This window comes from Bos indicus, chromosome 11, assembly GCF_029378745.1.
Source record: "Bos indicus isolate NIAB-ARS_2022 breed Sahiwal x Tharparkar chromosome 11, NIAB-ARS_B.indTharparkar_mat_pri_1.0, whole genome shotgun sequence".
Taxonomy (NCBI): Eukaryota; Metazoa; Chordata; class Mammalia; order Artiodactyla; family Bovidae; genus Bos; species Bos indicus.
This window is the reverse complement of record NC_091770.1, coordinates 25693347-25706116: the sequence shown is the minus strand read 5'-3', so window position 1 is coordinate 25706116 and position 12770 is coordinate 25693347. Positions and strand designations below refer to the sequence as shown.

The following is a 12770-nucleotide window of genomic DNA, read 5'->3' as shown; positions in this document are numbered from 1 at the left end:
GGAGTTTGTATTTTAAAGGACATCTAGATAATAATAAACTGTCAGATAAATTTTATGTGTCTTGGTGTGATAAAGTTTAGTGTAAGGAAAAGTCTCTCTTTCTCCCTACACTAAAGTAAGCCAAGGCTCAGATGACAAGAAGCAGCAGCTTCCCAAGCAATGGGAACAGTGGATACAAAAGCATTTCGAGTAAAGAGTAGAATGGTATAAGATTAAGTTGAATGAGGCTGTTCAAATATGTAGGGCTTTGTGAGCTAGGATCTGGTGTTCCCTGGATTTTTTTTTTTTTTAATTATTGTTTGTAGATATTTTCATTCAGGTGATGATGGTGATGACTGATGATGCTGAGCTTGAGTAAATACTCATTATTTACTATATATTAAGATTAGGGACAGGCTTCCCTGATAACTCAGTTGGTAAAGAATCCGCCTGCAATGCAGGTAGACCCTGGTTCGATTCTTGGATCAGGAAGATCCCCTGGAGAAGGGATAGGCTACTCACTCCAGTATTCTGGCCTAGAGAATTCCAAGGACTGTATAGTCATGGGGTCGCAAAGAGTCGGACATGACTGAGCAACTTTCACTTTCAAGGTTAGGGACACATCCTTGTTTTGTTCCCAGACAGACTCATTTGTCTGCCTTATTTAAAATTATCGAAACAATTAGCAAGTGAAAAATAAGGAACCATGGTAAGGTAAAAGTTTGTTAACAATCAGTAAATAAATAGCTTTGTTTTTATTGATGTTTGCTTTTCTGTACCCAGTAACTTACTTATTTGAATGAATTTTCATTTGGAGTTGCTGTTAAACCTGACAAAATGAACGTATGTTTATGGGAAAGGGAAAGGATTTACTTCCTTCTTGTGCTAGAAAAAAAAAAAAACCCTTAGTGATAATAGCTTGGTAAGTTATTGTTTTAGGAAAAGAAGATAATTGGTAGAGGCTTAACTTTTACTCAGTTGAGGTTATACTTAACTAATTTCCTGGCAATTGAATTTTGATAATTTAATTTTGCTTCATATTTTGGCCTTAAGTGTATTTCATATTTAAAATGTGAAATTAGTTGCTTTTGTTTGAAGGTGAAGTAATTTCTTTAGGCAATCAGTGAGTCATTCAGTTGATTTAAGAGAAGTTTATTAATGGTAATAAATGTCCCCAATTGTCTAAAGGAGTTAGAATACCTTCACAATGAGTAAGACACAGTTTACCTCAAGTCAGTCACAAGTAGCTTATCTGCTGAGTGGATTTCTTGCAGGCAATTTTGATTCTCCAGCTAGTTTTCTTTCCATGTCACCAGTTGTTTCAAAACTATTTTAAGCCCTACTCTAATGGTGGATATTCAAGGATTGAAATGAATCTGAAAGATAACCTGACTAAAATATGATTAAGAAGGCAATCCTTAAAAACAATATACTCTGGTAATGCATTCTAGGGCTTCCTAGTGACTCAGTGATAACGAATCCACCTGCTAGTGTGGGAGACATGGGTTCAATCCCTAGGTCGGGAAGATCCCCTGGAGAAGGAAATGGCAACCCAACTCCAGTGTTCTTGCCTGGGAAATCCCATGGACAGAGGAGCACGGCGGGCTGCAGTCCCTGGGGTTGCAAAGAGTTGGACACGACTGAGCAACCAAACAACAACAGTAACAACAGTGCATTCTAAATCCAAAGCAACCTGCTTTCTGGATTGAGTGTAATTGGGAATTTGTATTCTACTTCTCCCTTCCTAGGGCATAGCATAGTGCCAAGCAGATCTTTTTGATCGTAATAGACCTTTCTTTTTCCAAGTGAATGAATGAAACCTACTGAAGCAAATAATAAGAGAACTGATAATATCTCTCTCATGAACCAGATTGAGCCAAATATGTATCTGAGCATTTAGGGCAGGCACCTGGTGCCAGCTCAGGGAGGCCCCAGAGAAGCTCATTGACATCGTTGAGGAGGGGGCATTACTGAACTAGTATTTGTTGTGCTAGCATTTCAGTGCCCTTGATAGAAAAATAAGGAAATAGGAAAATACCCCTCATCTTCTGCAGTTCCTTTTCCCCCTTGTGTTTTTCTTAGTGAATTCCTACAGGAATACTTAACCTTCATCTGAAGCATTGTCTGTAAGCCGGTGGTCTTGGGGTGGGGAAGAAAATACGGGCCAATGAAATCCACAGAGAACTTCAGATCAAACAGTCTTTCCTTTTTCCATCTCTGTGACCCCAGCTTTTAATCTTGGCTGGTAAGATCACAAAAAGATGTCTTTGCTTTAATTCTCTTTTTTTTTTCCCCCTCTGTTCACCCATTGTGGTATAAGTTAACCCAAATATACTTAAAAGACAATGAAGAATGAGCCAAAAAAGGCAGTAAGCCATAACTGGATCATTAGCACTTAAATTTAACAGCTCCTAGGGATTTGGGTTTCATCTTTTGACTGGGCAACTGTGTGAGGATTATACCAAGTTGGCAACGTTAGTAGTAAATGAAAGATATTGTTCTGTGAAACAGATGTTTTCATCATAATTTGTAAAAGATACTAATACACGCCTAGTGATCAGAAAGTAACTTTAGTAATGTAAGTAACATGTGGATTATTTTTATTATTAAAAATTCAAACATATAAATGGATTTCTTATGAAAATTTCCAAACATATAAATTATAAACATATAAAACATTAAAATTTCAAACACATACACATATGTGTGTGTGTGTGTGTGTGTGTGTGTATACATGAGAGAGAGAGAAAGAAAGGATAATGTAATGAACCACCTTTATCCATCATCCAGATTCACCAGTTACCAGAGTTTTGTTACATATACTTCATCTATCCCTTTGATTGTCCTTGGCTAAAGTTTTACAAAGTATATCCCTAAAATGTTATTTTTACTCCTATGCACTTTATATGCATCTCTAAAAAATACAGACACTTTCTTCCACATTCACAGTGCCATTGGCACATTCTATAAATAATTCCTTGGGATCATATAATATCTAATATATACATAACTATCTGTATTATTTGAAAGTATCCTTTTTTACATTTGTTTTTTTCAAGTTGGAATCTAAACAAGGTTCATACTCTGAGTTTGGTTGTTCTGCCTTTGAATCTCTTCTAATCTTGTGATTCAGACTGTTGATGCCTGGTTTTTGTGGCTGAGGGAGCCAAGTGGGAAGAAGCAGGAATGAGGTAACGAATTTTAAGCCAGGCTAAAAGGAAAAACCTTTAAAAATCACAGAGCCTGTTGGGAATAGGGAGATTTGGTTGTAACATCTGTGGCTGAAATAATGTTTTTCAGGCCCATGTCAAACTTTAAAAAATGCCTCCTTTCAAAGCAGTTGTATTGATGTATATTTTGTTCTATGCAAGACATAACTAAATTTGAGTTGCTATTTGGAATGTTAGAAACTGAAGTTGTCATTCTTAAACCAAACTAAAATAAAGAAAAACAGTTCTCACCAGAGAGTAACCCAACATTGTATATCAACTATATTTCAATTAAAACACACACACACACACAAAACCACATGTTTCTAAGAGCTCTAATTCTCTTTACAAATTAGAAATCAGTTACCTTTCTACAGATTGTCTTCTTCAATTCAAAAAAGAGAAGAGTATTTTTCCTTTGGACTTTATCTCTTTATTTTTGTATTAATTTTTTAAAAAATCCAATTATGATCCTCCTAAAATAATTGTCTGTCTACCATTAAATATGCTGTTTCTTAGGATAAGGTTATATAATTGCATATTAGGACATAGCCTGGTGGAGGAAATGGCAACCCACTCCAATATTCTTGCCTGAAGTATTCTATGGACAGAGAAGCCTGGCGGGCTGAAGTCCATGGGGTCACAAGAGTCAGACACGACTTAAGTGACTAGACTACCACCACCAAACCACCACATTAGGGCATACGCTGAAAAAAAATTGCATTCTAAAATAACAGTTAACATACTAGAGCAGAATCTCACTAAGAGTAATGTCCAAATAACTTCACAATGTTTAAGGCTCTTTCCAAACAACTTTATTAATTCTACATAGGATCTGGATGAAAATTTAGTTTGTAATAGACTACACTTTGAGAAACCAAAGAGTAATTTACTAAAATATAGTTTCAAAAATATGTTTTCTTTGAATATATGTAGTTTCTATAACTTCAGACTATATAATAAACTATAAGGTTATGTTCTCCTCACTGGAAATCTTGAGTTTTGCAATATAGAACATTGGTGAGTCCTTGGTTAACCTTCGGAACATTTTGGATGTGGGTGCAAGCTTAGATATTAAAGCTCATTTACAGATGAGACACGTGCTGTGTGTGTTTTTGTAAGAAATAGAACCTGTCACAGCTTCAAATCCCAAAACCCATCATAAAAAAGGAAGTAGGTGAAAAGTAGAAAGTGAGACACTTGTAATTTCCCTCCTTCCGAATGCCAGGATTTTGTTCTTTCCTAACAGTGTTAATGGTGTCAATAGTTTGTGCTTTTCCCTTTTGGTACCTGATAATTCCAAATGTTTGCTTTACATATGCCTTTTAGGTGCCCTAATGTGAGTCTGCAAAAGCTACCGGAAGAGTGGTTATTGAGTGTTTTAGAGGAAATTAAGTGCTGTGATCCTTCGTCTAAACTCTGTGCCACAAGACGCAGTGCTGGAATTCCTTTCTACATACAGGTATTATGCTTACCTGCAGGATCATAGCTGGGGGTTTTGTTTGTTTTTGGTTTTTTGATCATAGCCCCCCTGACCCATGAGTGACAGTATTGCATAAGGGACATTTGTCTTTTCTGTAGTTCATTTCACAAATACTTTGTTATAATGTGTGGATATTGTGTTCCTGTGACAGATCTCTTCTTGGAACAAACCCTCTAAGAGGTCAGTCTTATAATATGAACAGAGAGTGGTAGAGGTTTCCGCCTGTGTGTGAAGTACGAAGACATCACTGTGGTGCATTCATTCCTCACTTCCAGGAAGTGCACATGCTACCTTTTTTTCAATTAGAAAGAATATTATTCCTCTCTTTTCAAAGACCCTTAAGACTGTAGGCAATCAGTGTTAAGTGTTTCTTTTGAATCCTTCCACAAAATATCCATGCATGAAATAATCCTAATACTAATAGTAGCTTTTGTAAGTGGTTATTTCACATGTTTTCTCATTGAATCCTTTCTCAAGCCCTACAAGATAGATCCTATTGTCATCCATACATTGGGCCATAGAAAAGTTAGGTAAGTGACTTGCCAGTGGCCATAGGGATAGTAAAAGCAGAACTAAGACTTGAGCTGAGCCCAGGCACCCTGCCTCCTGAACACCTGTCTTATGAGAGACAGAGAGTATGTGTGCATGCATTTTGTTTTTTATCACTGATGAAAGCATACTCCACACATTGTTTTGCCCCTTGCTTTTTTATTTTACTTAACATTATACCTTAAAGATTGCTCCATATCAGCATGTTCAGATATTGCTAATTGATAGGAAAATATTTCCACAGTGTTGAAATTAAGAGGCCATCACCTTTATGAATCCAAAGAATAAAAACTAAGTCCTCGCAATACTAAATCAGACCCGACCTGAAAGACCTTTCTTTAATATTCAGGAAGATAAAATCTAGGAATAGGTTTTAAAAAAAAAAGAAAATGAAAATAAGTGAAATGAAGTCTGTCTTTTAGTGTCCCAGTATTTTTTCCTTCCCTTTGTTATTCCTCCCCCAAATTCCCAGAGTCATGATTTTTTTATGACAGTGGGTACCAGTTGGAAAGGTTGATTTGACACACAGATCACCAAGGTGGTAGATTTTAGTGATCTTCAGAAATCAACTCATTCTGACCTAGTGTGTTTTTGCCCCTTATGTCTGTCTGAGAACAAGTGTTAAGGCAGCAGCAAGGTTTGGTTGCACATTTGTGCTGTGTGCTTATTTCTTGGTTCCCAACTAATATCACATATTGGGTGATAATGATAGAGAGGTCAGGACTGTACTTTCTTAGCCCAGCCTTGAGAAGAATGTCATAACTACACACAGCTCTTGGGGGAAAAAAAAAACCCAAAAAACTATGGTTCCCAGGAGACACATCAGGAATCACATATGCCTTTCTTATTTATTTTGGTTGAATAAAATCTAAATTAATAGAAAAAATCTGCTCAGGAAAGTCCCCTTTTTCCTAGTATAACTTTACAAATAAAGTGATATTCTTGTTCTAGTGGAAAGCTCTGCTCAGTGTTAGCTGTGAAGAAAAACTGCTTACTTAGTTTATGAGCTTACCTTTGGTGTAGATATATATAAAATTTTTTTGAATGGTCAAAAGATAGTTTATGTATTTTCTGAGCATAAATGTTATGAGAAATTTCTTTTTTAAACCTGTTTTGCCTATGTATTTTTACCTTGCTCCTTATGGGTTATAAATGTTTCAGAAGAAGCTGAATGACTTGAAGCTTTCACTCTTGGCAGCCAGCAGCTACATATATATGAAATATTCTGGCTACTCACAGTCCTACACAGCTACTAACCTATATTCTGTCTGTATAAATGGAATCATATAAAATGTGGTATTTGTGTTTGTCCTCTTTGACTTAGCCTCATGTTTCAAGGTTCATCCATATTGTAGCATGTATAAATACTTCTTTTTATTGCCTCAAGTGGTTTGATACTACTGTTTTTATGTTTATCAAAATGTTAGGAAGTAAGCAACTCTTGAACATTCAAATATAGGACCTCTTTGAAGTTCATAGTATTTCCTTTTGTCCCATGGAGTTTCCAGTGCTACAGTTTGAGAGTCCTCCAGCCTCCAGTCCTCTTACGAAGAATTGAATAACTGATCTATCTCCAGGGAGTTTCCACATCCTTACAAGAAATTTAATCCAGAGGTTTTTTGTTTTTCAAGTAAAGGGAAGTTTCTTGTTGGATAATTCAAACTTATTGTATCTGAGACCTGCCACTCAGTTATGGTCCTAGAAGAGTTATCAACAGGAGCTGTTTTCAGCCTCTTAGTGTTACATAATCAACAAGCCAAACTGGAGGTAACCGTAGAGATTCTGTAATATCACCACCTGATTTTACAGGTGAAGTATCTGAGGGATGGAGAGGTTAAGCTGCTTGCTCAAGGTCACACAGCTTAGTTAACTTGCTTAACACCCCATTGGGGAATCCATTCTGGGGAATAGCAGACAGGTGTATATAAAATAATAGTCCTGATAATTTCTTTGTTGTTTTTCCATAGGCATTGTTGGCATCCGAACCTAAGAAAGGCAAAATGGATTTGTTGAAAATAACAATGAAAGAGTTAATCTCTTTGGCTGGACCTACAGATGACTCACAAAGCACAGTCCCCAAGGTAATAATGGAAATACACAAACTCTGCTAGGAAGTCAGTGGTTTAAATCTTTGCTGTACTTAAAAAAGAAAATTTAAAAAATCTGTCAAAGATACAGAGCCCCTGAAGGTCAGACAGACATTTGAAGCTTATTTGGAGAGGTTGCTTTTGGTTTGGTTTTTCTAGTCCACAAAATAAACCATTGCTGTAGTTGGTATAGATTAACCAAGATGGTCTGTTTTTTAACTCTAGTGAAAACATTTGACTTAGACAAGGTATTTTACAATATTACAGTTGTATCTAAAAATTAAAAACTGAATGTGCTATCACTTTCAGATTTCGTGTGTGCTTCTTTGAGTTGATGTATATTTTAAAATTTAGCAGTTGGGTTGTCCCCTAAAATGTAGTGTCTGGCTTTTGGTATACTCACATTTTAATTTTAGCTAATTCTTAGTCCTTTTCTGTCACTGCTAACATTGGATTAAGTATATACTTATCTGTGTGTATGAAGTTGGGTTAAGTGTTCCTCACAGTTCCGCCCCACTCCATGGTAGTACACACCTGTCAGAAACTTCTTGTCTAGGCTTTCTCAGCCAATGCCTCGTAGTAGGATGTTCCTGCCCACCTGCTGGAGGCCCATGTTAGGTAGAGAACAGACTGAGAGCTGAAGTTTACAGTCAAGTACAGTAAGTACGTATAGTTTTATGTCAGAGCCTGTGGGAGGTATTAAAGGGAAGCCCATGGGCCAGAATGTGGGCCAGTGGGAAAGGATAGGGTTTATTAACACATGTCACATAGTGGCCTGTGACTGTATGATGTAAAAATTCTTTAAAAGTTTTAAATGAAAAGTTACAGATCATCTTTCAGAAATTATCTGAAATCACTTTAAGATTTTTTTCCCCCTAAAATGTGAAAAATATAACTGGTTCCACTTTTTAGACTACGAGTTAGAAAAATACTATTGTTTAATAAGAACATCTGAAAATAGTGGAATTTGATTTTTAAGAGTGCTTTGATTACCTTACTTGGCTTCAAAGTCATTGATTGCCATTAGTGATCATTTTTATTAAATCAGTAAAAATTTAATATTTCATCTCTGACCAGTCTTCTAGGTGTTAGATGATTTTCTTTGCTACTTTTCTCCCGTGGTTTATTTCTATATATTTTTTAATGTATCTGAAATATTTCAGCACATAAAAGTGTATGGCGACTAAGCAACATCCATAAAACCAATTCCAAGTTTAAGAAGTAAAACATTACAGATTGAATACACTCTAGATGCCTCCATATTCTATTTCCCTTTTTTCCTTCTCAGCTATAAATCACTAAACGAAAAATTTCATGCATGTTTTTCATTCTTTAAGAGCTTTTTTTTTTCTCTTTGAATATGAATCATGTTATCTACACATTGTTTTATTTTGGGTTTTTTCCAATCAACATATTTTAAGGTTAGTGAGCTCCAAGTTCATTTTAATTTCTGAGCAGAGTTTCACTATATATAAATGTTTTCTTTTCTGCTTGGTGTGAAATTATTGTGTTTCCCAGTTTTATTTGTATTTTTCTGACAACTGGTAGCTTTAACAACTCTCTATATATTTATTAGTCTTTTGGATAACCTCTGTGAATTGCCTTTTTAAAGACTTTGCCTACCTTTAATTTGGTTGTCTTTGTCTGGCAGGAGTTGGGTTTTTTGTTGTTGTTTTAAAATTATTTTCCTGATTTTTTTTTTTTTTCCTTTTTGGTTATTTGAATTACACGTCTTCTCTCAGTCTATTGCTTCTTTTCACTTTGCTTATTATTGTTATTGCCCAGAAGTTTTAAATTTTAATAAAATGGAATATATCAGCCCTTGTGGTTTGTGCATTTGGATATTGTTTTAGAAAGCCTTCCATAATCAAGTCAGAAAGATATTTCATATTTTCTTCATATAATACACCCTTTACTCTTGTACTGTTGTACTAACACCATTTATCTCAAATACTATTTCTGTCGACATATGTGTCTGTTTCTGTGCTGTATTATGTTAGTCTGTCCCTAAATCACTATTTTATTTACTGTATTTTTTTAAAATAAGCTTCGGTATCTGATAGAATGAATCTCCTTTTTTCCCCCTTTGGAATTACCTTGGCAGTACTTGTCCCATTGCTCTGCCATAAAAGTTTTAGAATCAGCTTGTTAAGTTCACCCAGAAAGCTCTTTTGAATTTTGGTTGGAATTTAAATTTATTATTTGGGAAAAATGACTTCTTTTTTTGATTCAGTTCATGTAGATGGCTTTATATCTCCGTTTATTCAGATCTTTCTTAATGTTTTTCATTACATTAAAAGATAATTTTCCATAAAAGTCTTACAGATCTTTTGTGAAATGTTCAGTCACCTACCTAAATTGCTGTAATACAGCTAATGACTTATCTGTAAATCCCATGCATTTTCTTTATAGATAATCATATCCTTCTTAAGTAATGCTAAATTTGCTTTCCTTTCCTGATTCTTTACAAAAGTTTTCTTAATCTGCTGGGTGGCACTTGTAATAATACTTCTGTATAGAAATAGAGATAGCCAGCATCCTTGGGTTGTTTCTGATATTTGCTGTAGGTTTCCTCTTTTCAAGGAAATTAGATTTTATTGAATGCTTTTAAGCATTTTTGAGATAAATGTTTTCTTCTAGAATTTGCAAATATCATGAATTATGTTGACTTTTTAATATAAGATGACCTTTACAATAAGACAATGAACTCCTAACTTTGAAATGGTTAATTTTTTTACACGTTGCTAGATTCACTTAAAAATTTGAAAAAAAATTTATTTCACGTTTTCACTGGATTTGAAACTGATATTAACCTGTGCTTTTCCTTTTTCATGCTGTATCTGTCCTTTTTTTATGTGAAAGTTTTTTGTTGAATTATGCTAAGCATACAGAGATGTGTACAAATGTTTGCCTCCACAAAGTTTCACAGAGTGAACACACTTCAGCAAGAAGGGAAACATTTTAGCACTTGAAAGCCCACTCATACTGCCTTCTAATCAGCACCTTTCCCCCAAGTATAACCACTAACTTAGTTTTAACACCTTAGGTTTACCTGTTTTTTTAAAAAACTTCTTATGAATGTAGCCATACATTCTATACTCTGATAGAATTTCTTTTGACATTTTGTTTATGATATCATACATGTTGTGAATTATTCATTTTCATTGCTATGTAGTAGTATGTAATTTGAACTTTTTGGAGAAGGAAATGGCAACCCACTCCAGTGTTCTTGCCTGGAGAGAATCCCAGGGATGGGGGAGCCTCTTTGAATATTTGGTAGAAATTATCTATAAAGTCACGTGGGTCTTTTGAGTGTATGAATGTTTGTGTTATTTTGTTGGGTTTGGTGTCTTGCTTTCGTTTTGGTCTATGAGGGAGATTTTAAACTATTGATTTCCTTTATGTAAGGGTAATGTCTCTATAGCTTTTCCATTTCTCCTTGAATTTGGCTTGATTAGTTCTGCTTTCTAGAAAATTGTTCATTTTGCCCTAAATTTTTCTGACTAGGAAACTGGTCAGTTTATAACTCATGTACCTTTGTAACTCTGATGTACATTTTGTTTTTTTAACTCTGATATACCTTTAATCATGTCCTCTTTAGTATTCATGGCATGTTTATTTTCTTCTCTCTCTTCTTGGTTAGTCTCATGATTTTTTTCTATTTCAAAGAATCATCTTTTGGTTTTGTTAATGCTTGTAGTTAAGTCATTGATTTTAAAATTTTCGAATCTTTTAAATTTTCTTTTTCAATTTTTAATTTATTGTTCTTTCTCTGTTGTCTTAATTGGACATATTTTCCAATTTTTAAAAATTATAGCTGATCTACAATGTTTTATTAATTTCTGCTGTACAGCAAGGTGATTCAGTTTTATATATATACAGTTTTTTATTTTCTTTTCTGTTATGGTTTATCATAGGATATTGATTATAGTTTCCTGTGCTATACAGTGGGACCTTGTTTTTATCCTTTCTATATATGATAGTTTTTTTTTTTAATAGATGCATTTAAGGTGTATGTTTCTTTTAGATTCCACTTAAATGCATCACACAAGTGTCAATGTGTAGCATCTTTATTATTATCCACCTCTAAATATTTGTTTTCTTGGACTGTGCTTTAAAATGTGTCAGTTTTTTAAAGTCTGTAAGGAAACTGATTTGTAACTTAATTGCACTATGATCAGAGCATAATCTGTAAGAAATTAATTTTTTTAGTGCTTGTTGAGGCTTTACTTGTGGTAGGTTTGAGGTTATTTTAAAAATAAATGTTTCATGTGTGCTTGAAGAGAATGTATTGCCTCTATTTCCTAGGTATAGGATTTTACATAGGTCCATTGGATCAGGCTTTTGTATTGCATTGTTCAAATCTTGCTAACTTAAAAAAATGGATTTATCAATTATTAGGCATGTTTTATTAAAAATCAATTTTATTTGTGAATTATTCATTTCTTCCTGTAATTTGGTAAATTTTTTGTTTGGAGGTTATGCTACTGGATATATACAGATCTGAAATTACCATGGTCTTCAGCCTACAACTAATTTTGAACTTTTTATTCTAGGTTCATGCTTTAAATATCCTTAGAGCCTTGTTCAGAGATACACGTCTGGGAGAAATTATTATCCCTTATGTTGCTGATGGAACTAAGGCTGCGATTCTGGGCTTTACATCCCCAGTCTGGGCAGTAAGTGCATTTGCCATTTATTTTCATTGACTTAATTATACTTATGAGTAGATTTTAATAAACTAACCTTTCACTGAATGATAAAAAATATGTACTGCATTTTGTTAAGGAGTTACTCCAAGGAATAAATCCTTGGGTCAAGCTACATTTTGACCCTAGGTATTTTACAGTTACATTCTGTCTCCTGTATTGGCTGATTAGCCATAACTCTTTGTTTTATTATTTTAGTGTTTGCTTTAGAGTTTATAGTATTAATATATATCTTCAACATCGTAGTCTGTCCTCAAGTAATATTTTACCATTTCCTTTAAAGTTTAAGAACTTAGCAATATGTACTCCCATTTCTCTCCTCCCAATCTTTGTGCTCTTATGATAGATTTTGCTTTTATGTATATTGTAAATTCATACTCCATTGTTATTATTTTTGTTTAAACTGTCAATTATCTTTTTTTTAAAAACTAAAACCATTTTTAAGTATACATTTCAGTGGTATTAATTATATTCACAGTGTTGCACAGTCATTACCACTTCATTCTCAGAGCTTTTTCATCATTCCAAACAGAAGCTCTGTACCCATCGGATAATAACTCCCCTCCACCCTTTTCCCCCCAACCCCTGGTAGTCTCTGTTCGACTTTTTGTCTCTCTGAATTTGCCTATTCTAGGTACCTTATGTAAGTAGAGTCATATAATATTTGTTCTTCGTGTGTGGATTATTTCATTTAGCGTGGTGTTTTCAGGGTTCATCCATGTTGTAGCATGTATCATAATTTCATTCTTTTTTA

At 34.4% G+C, this 12770-nt stretch overlaps 1 protein-coding gene across 5 annotated transcripts in view; it reads left to right on the top strand.

Moving 5' to 3' along the window:
* Positions 1-12770, top strand: part of THADA (THADA armadillo repeat containing) — a 334979-nt gene that overhangs the window by 72635 nt on the left and 249574 nt on the right. For all 5 annotated transcript variants that reach the window (XM_070798571.1, XM_070798568.1, XM_070798569.1 and 2 more), the window contains 3 exons: positions 4518-4650; positions 7188-7301; positions 11864-11986. In XM_070798571.1, the coding sequence (XP_070654672.1) occupies positions 4518-4650; positions 7188-7301; positions 11864-11986 (370 nt within the window). The remainder of the gene's footprint in view (positions 1-4517; positions 4651-7187; positions 7302-11863; positions 11987-12770) is intronic.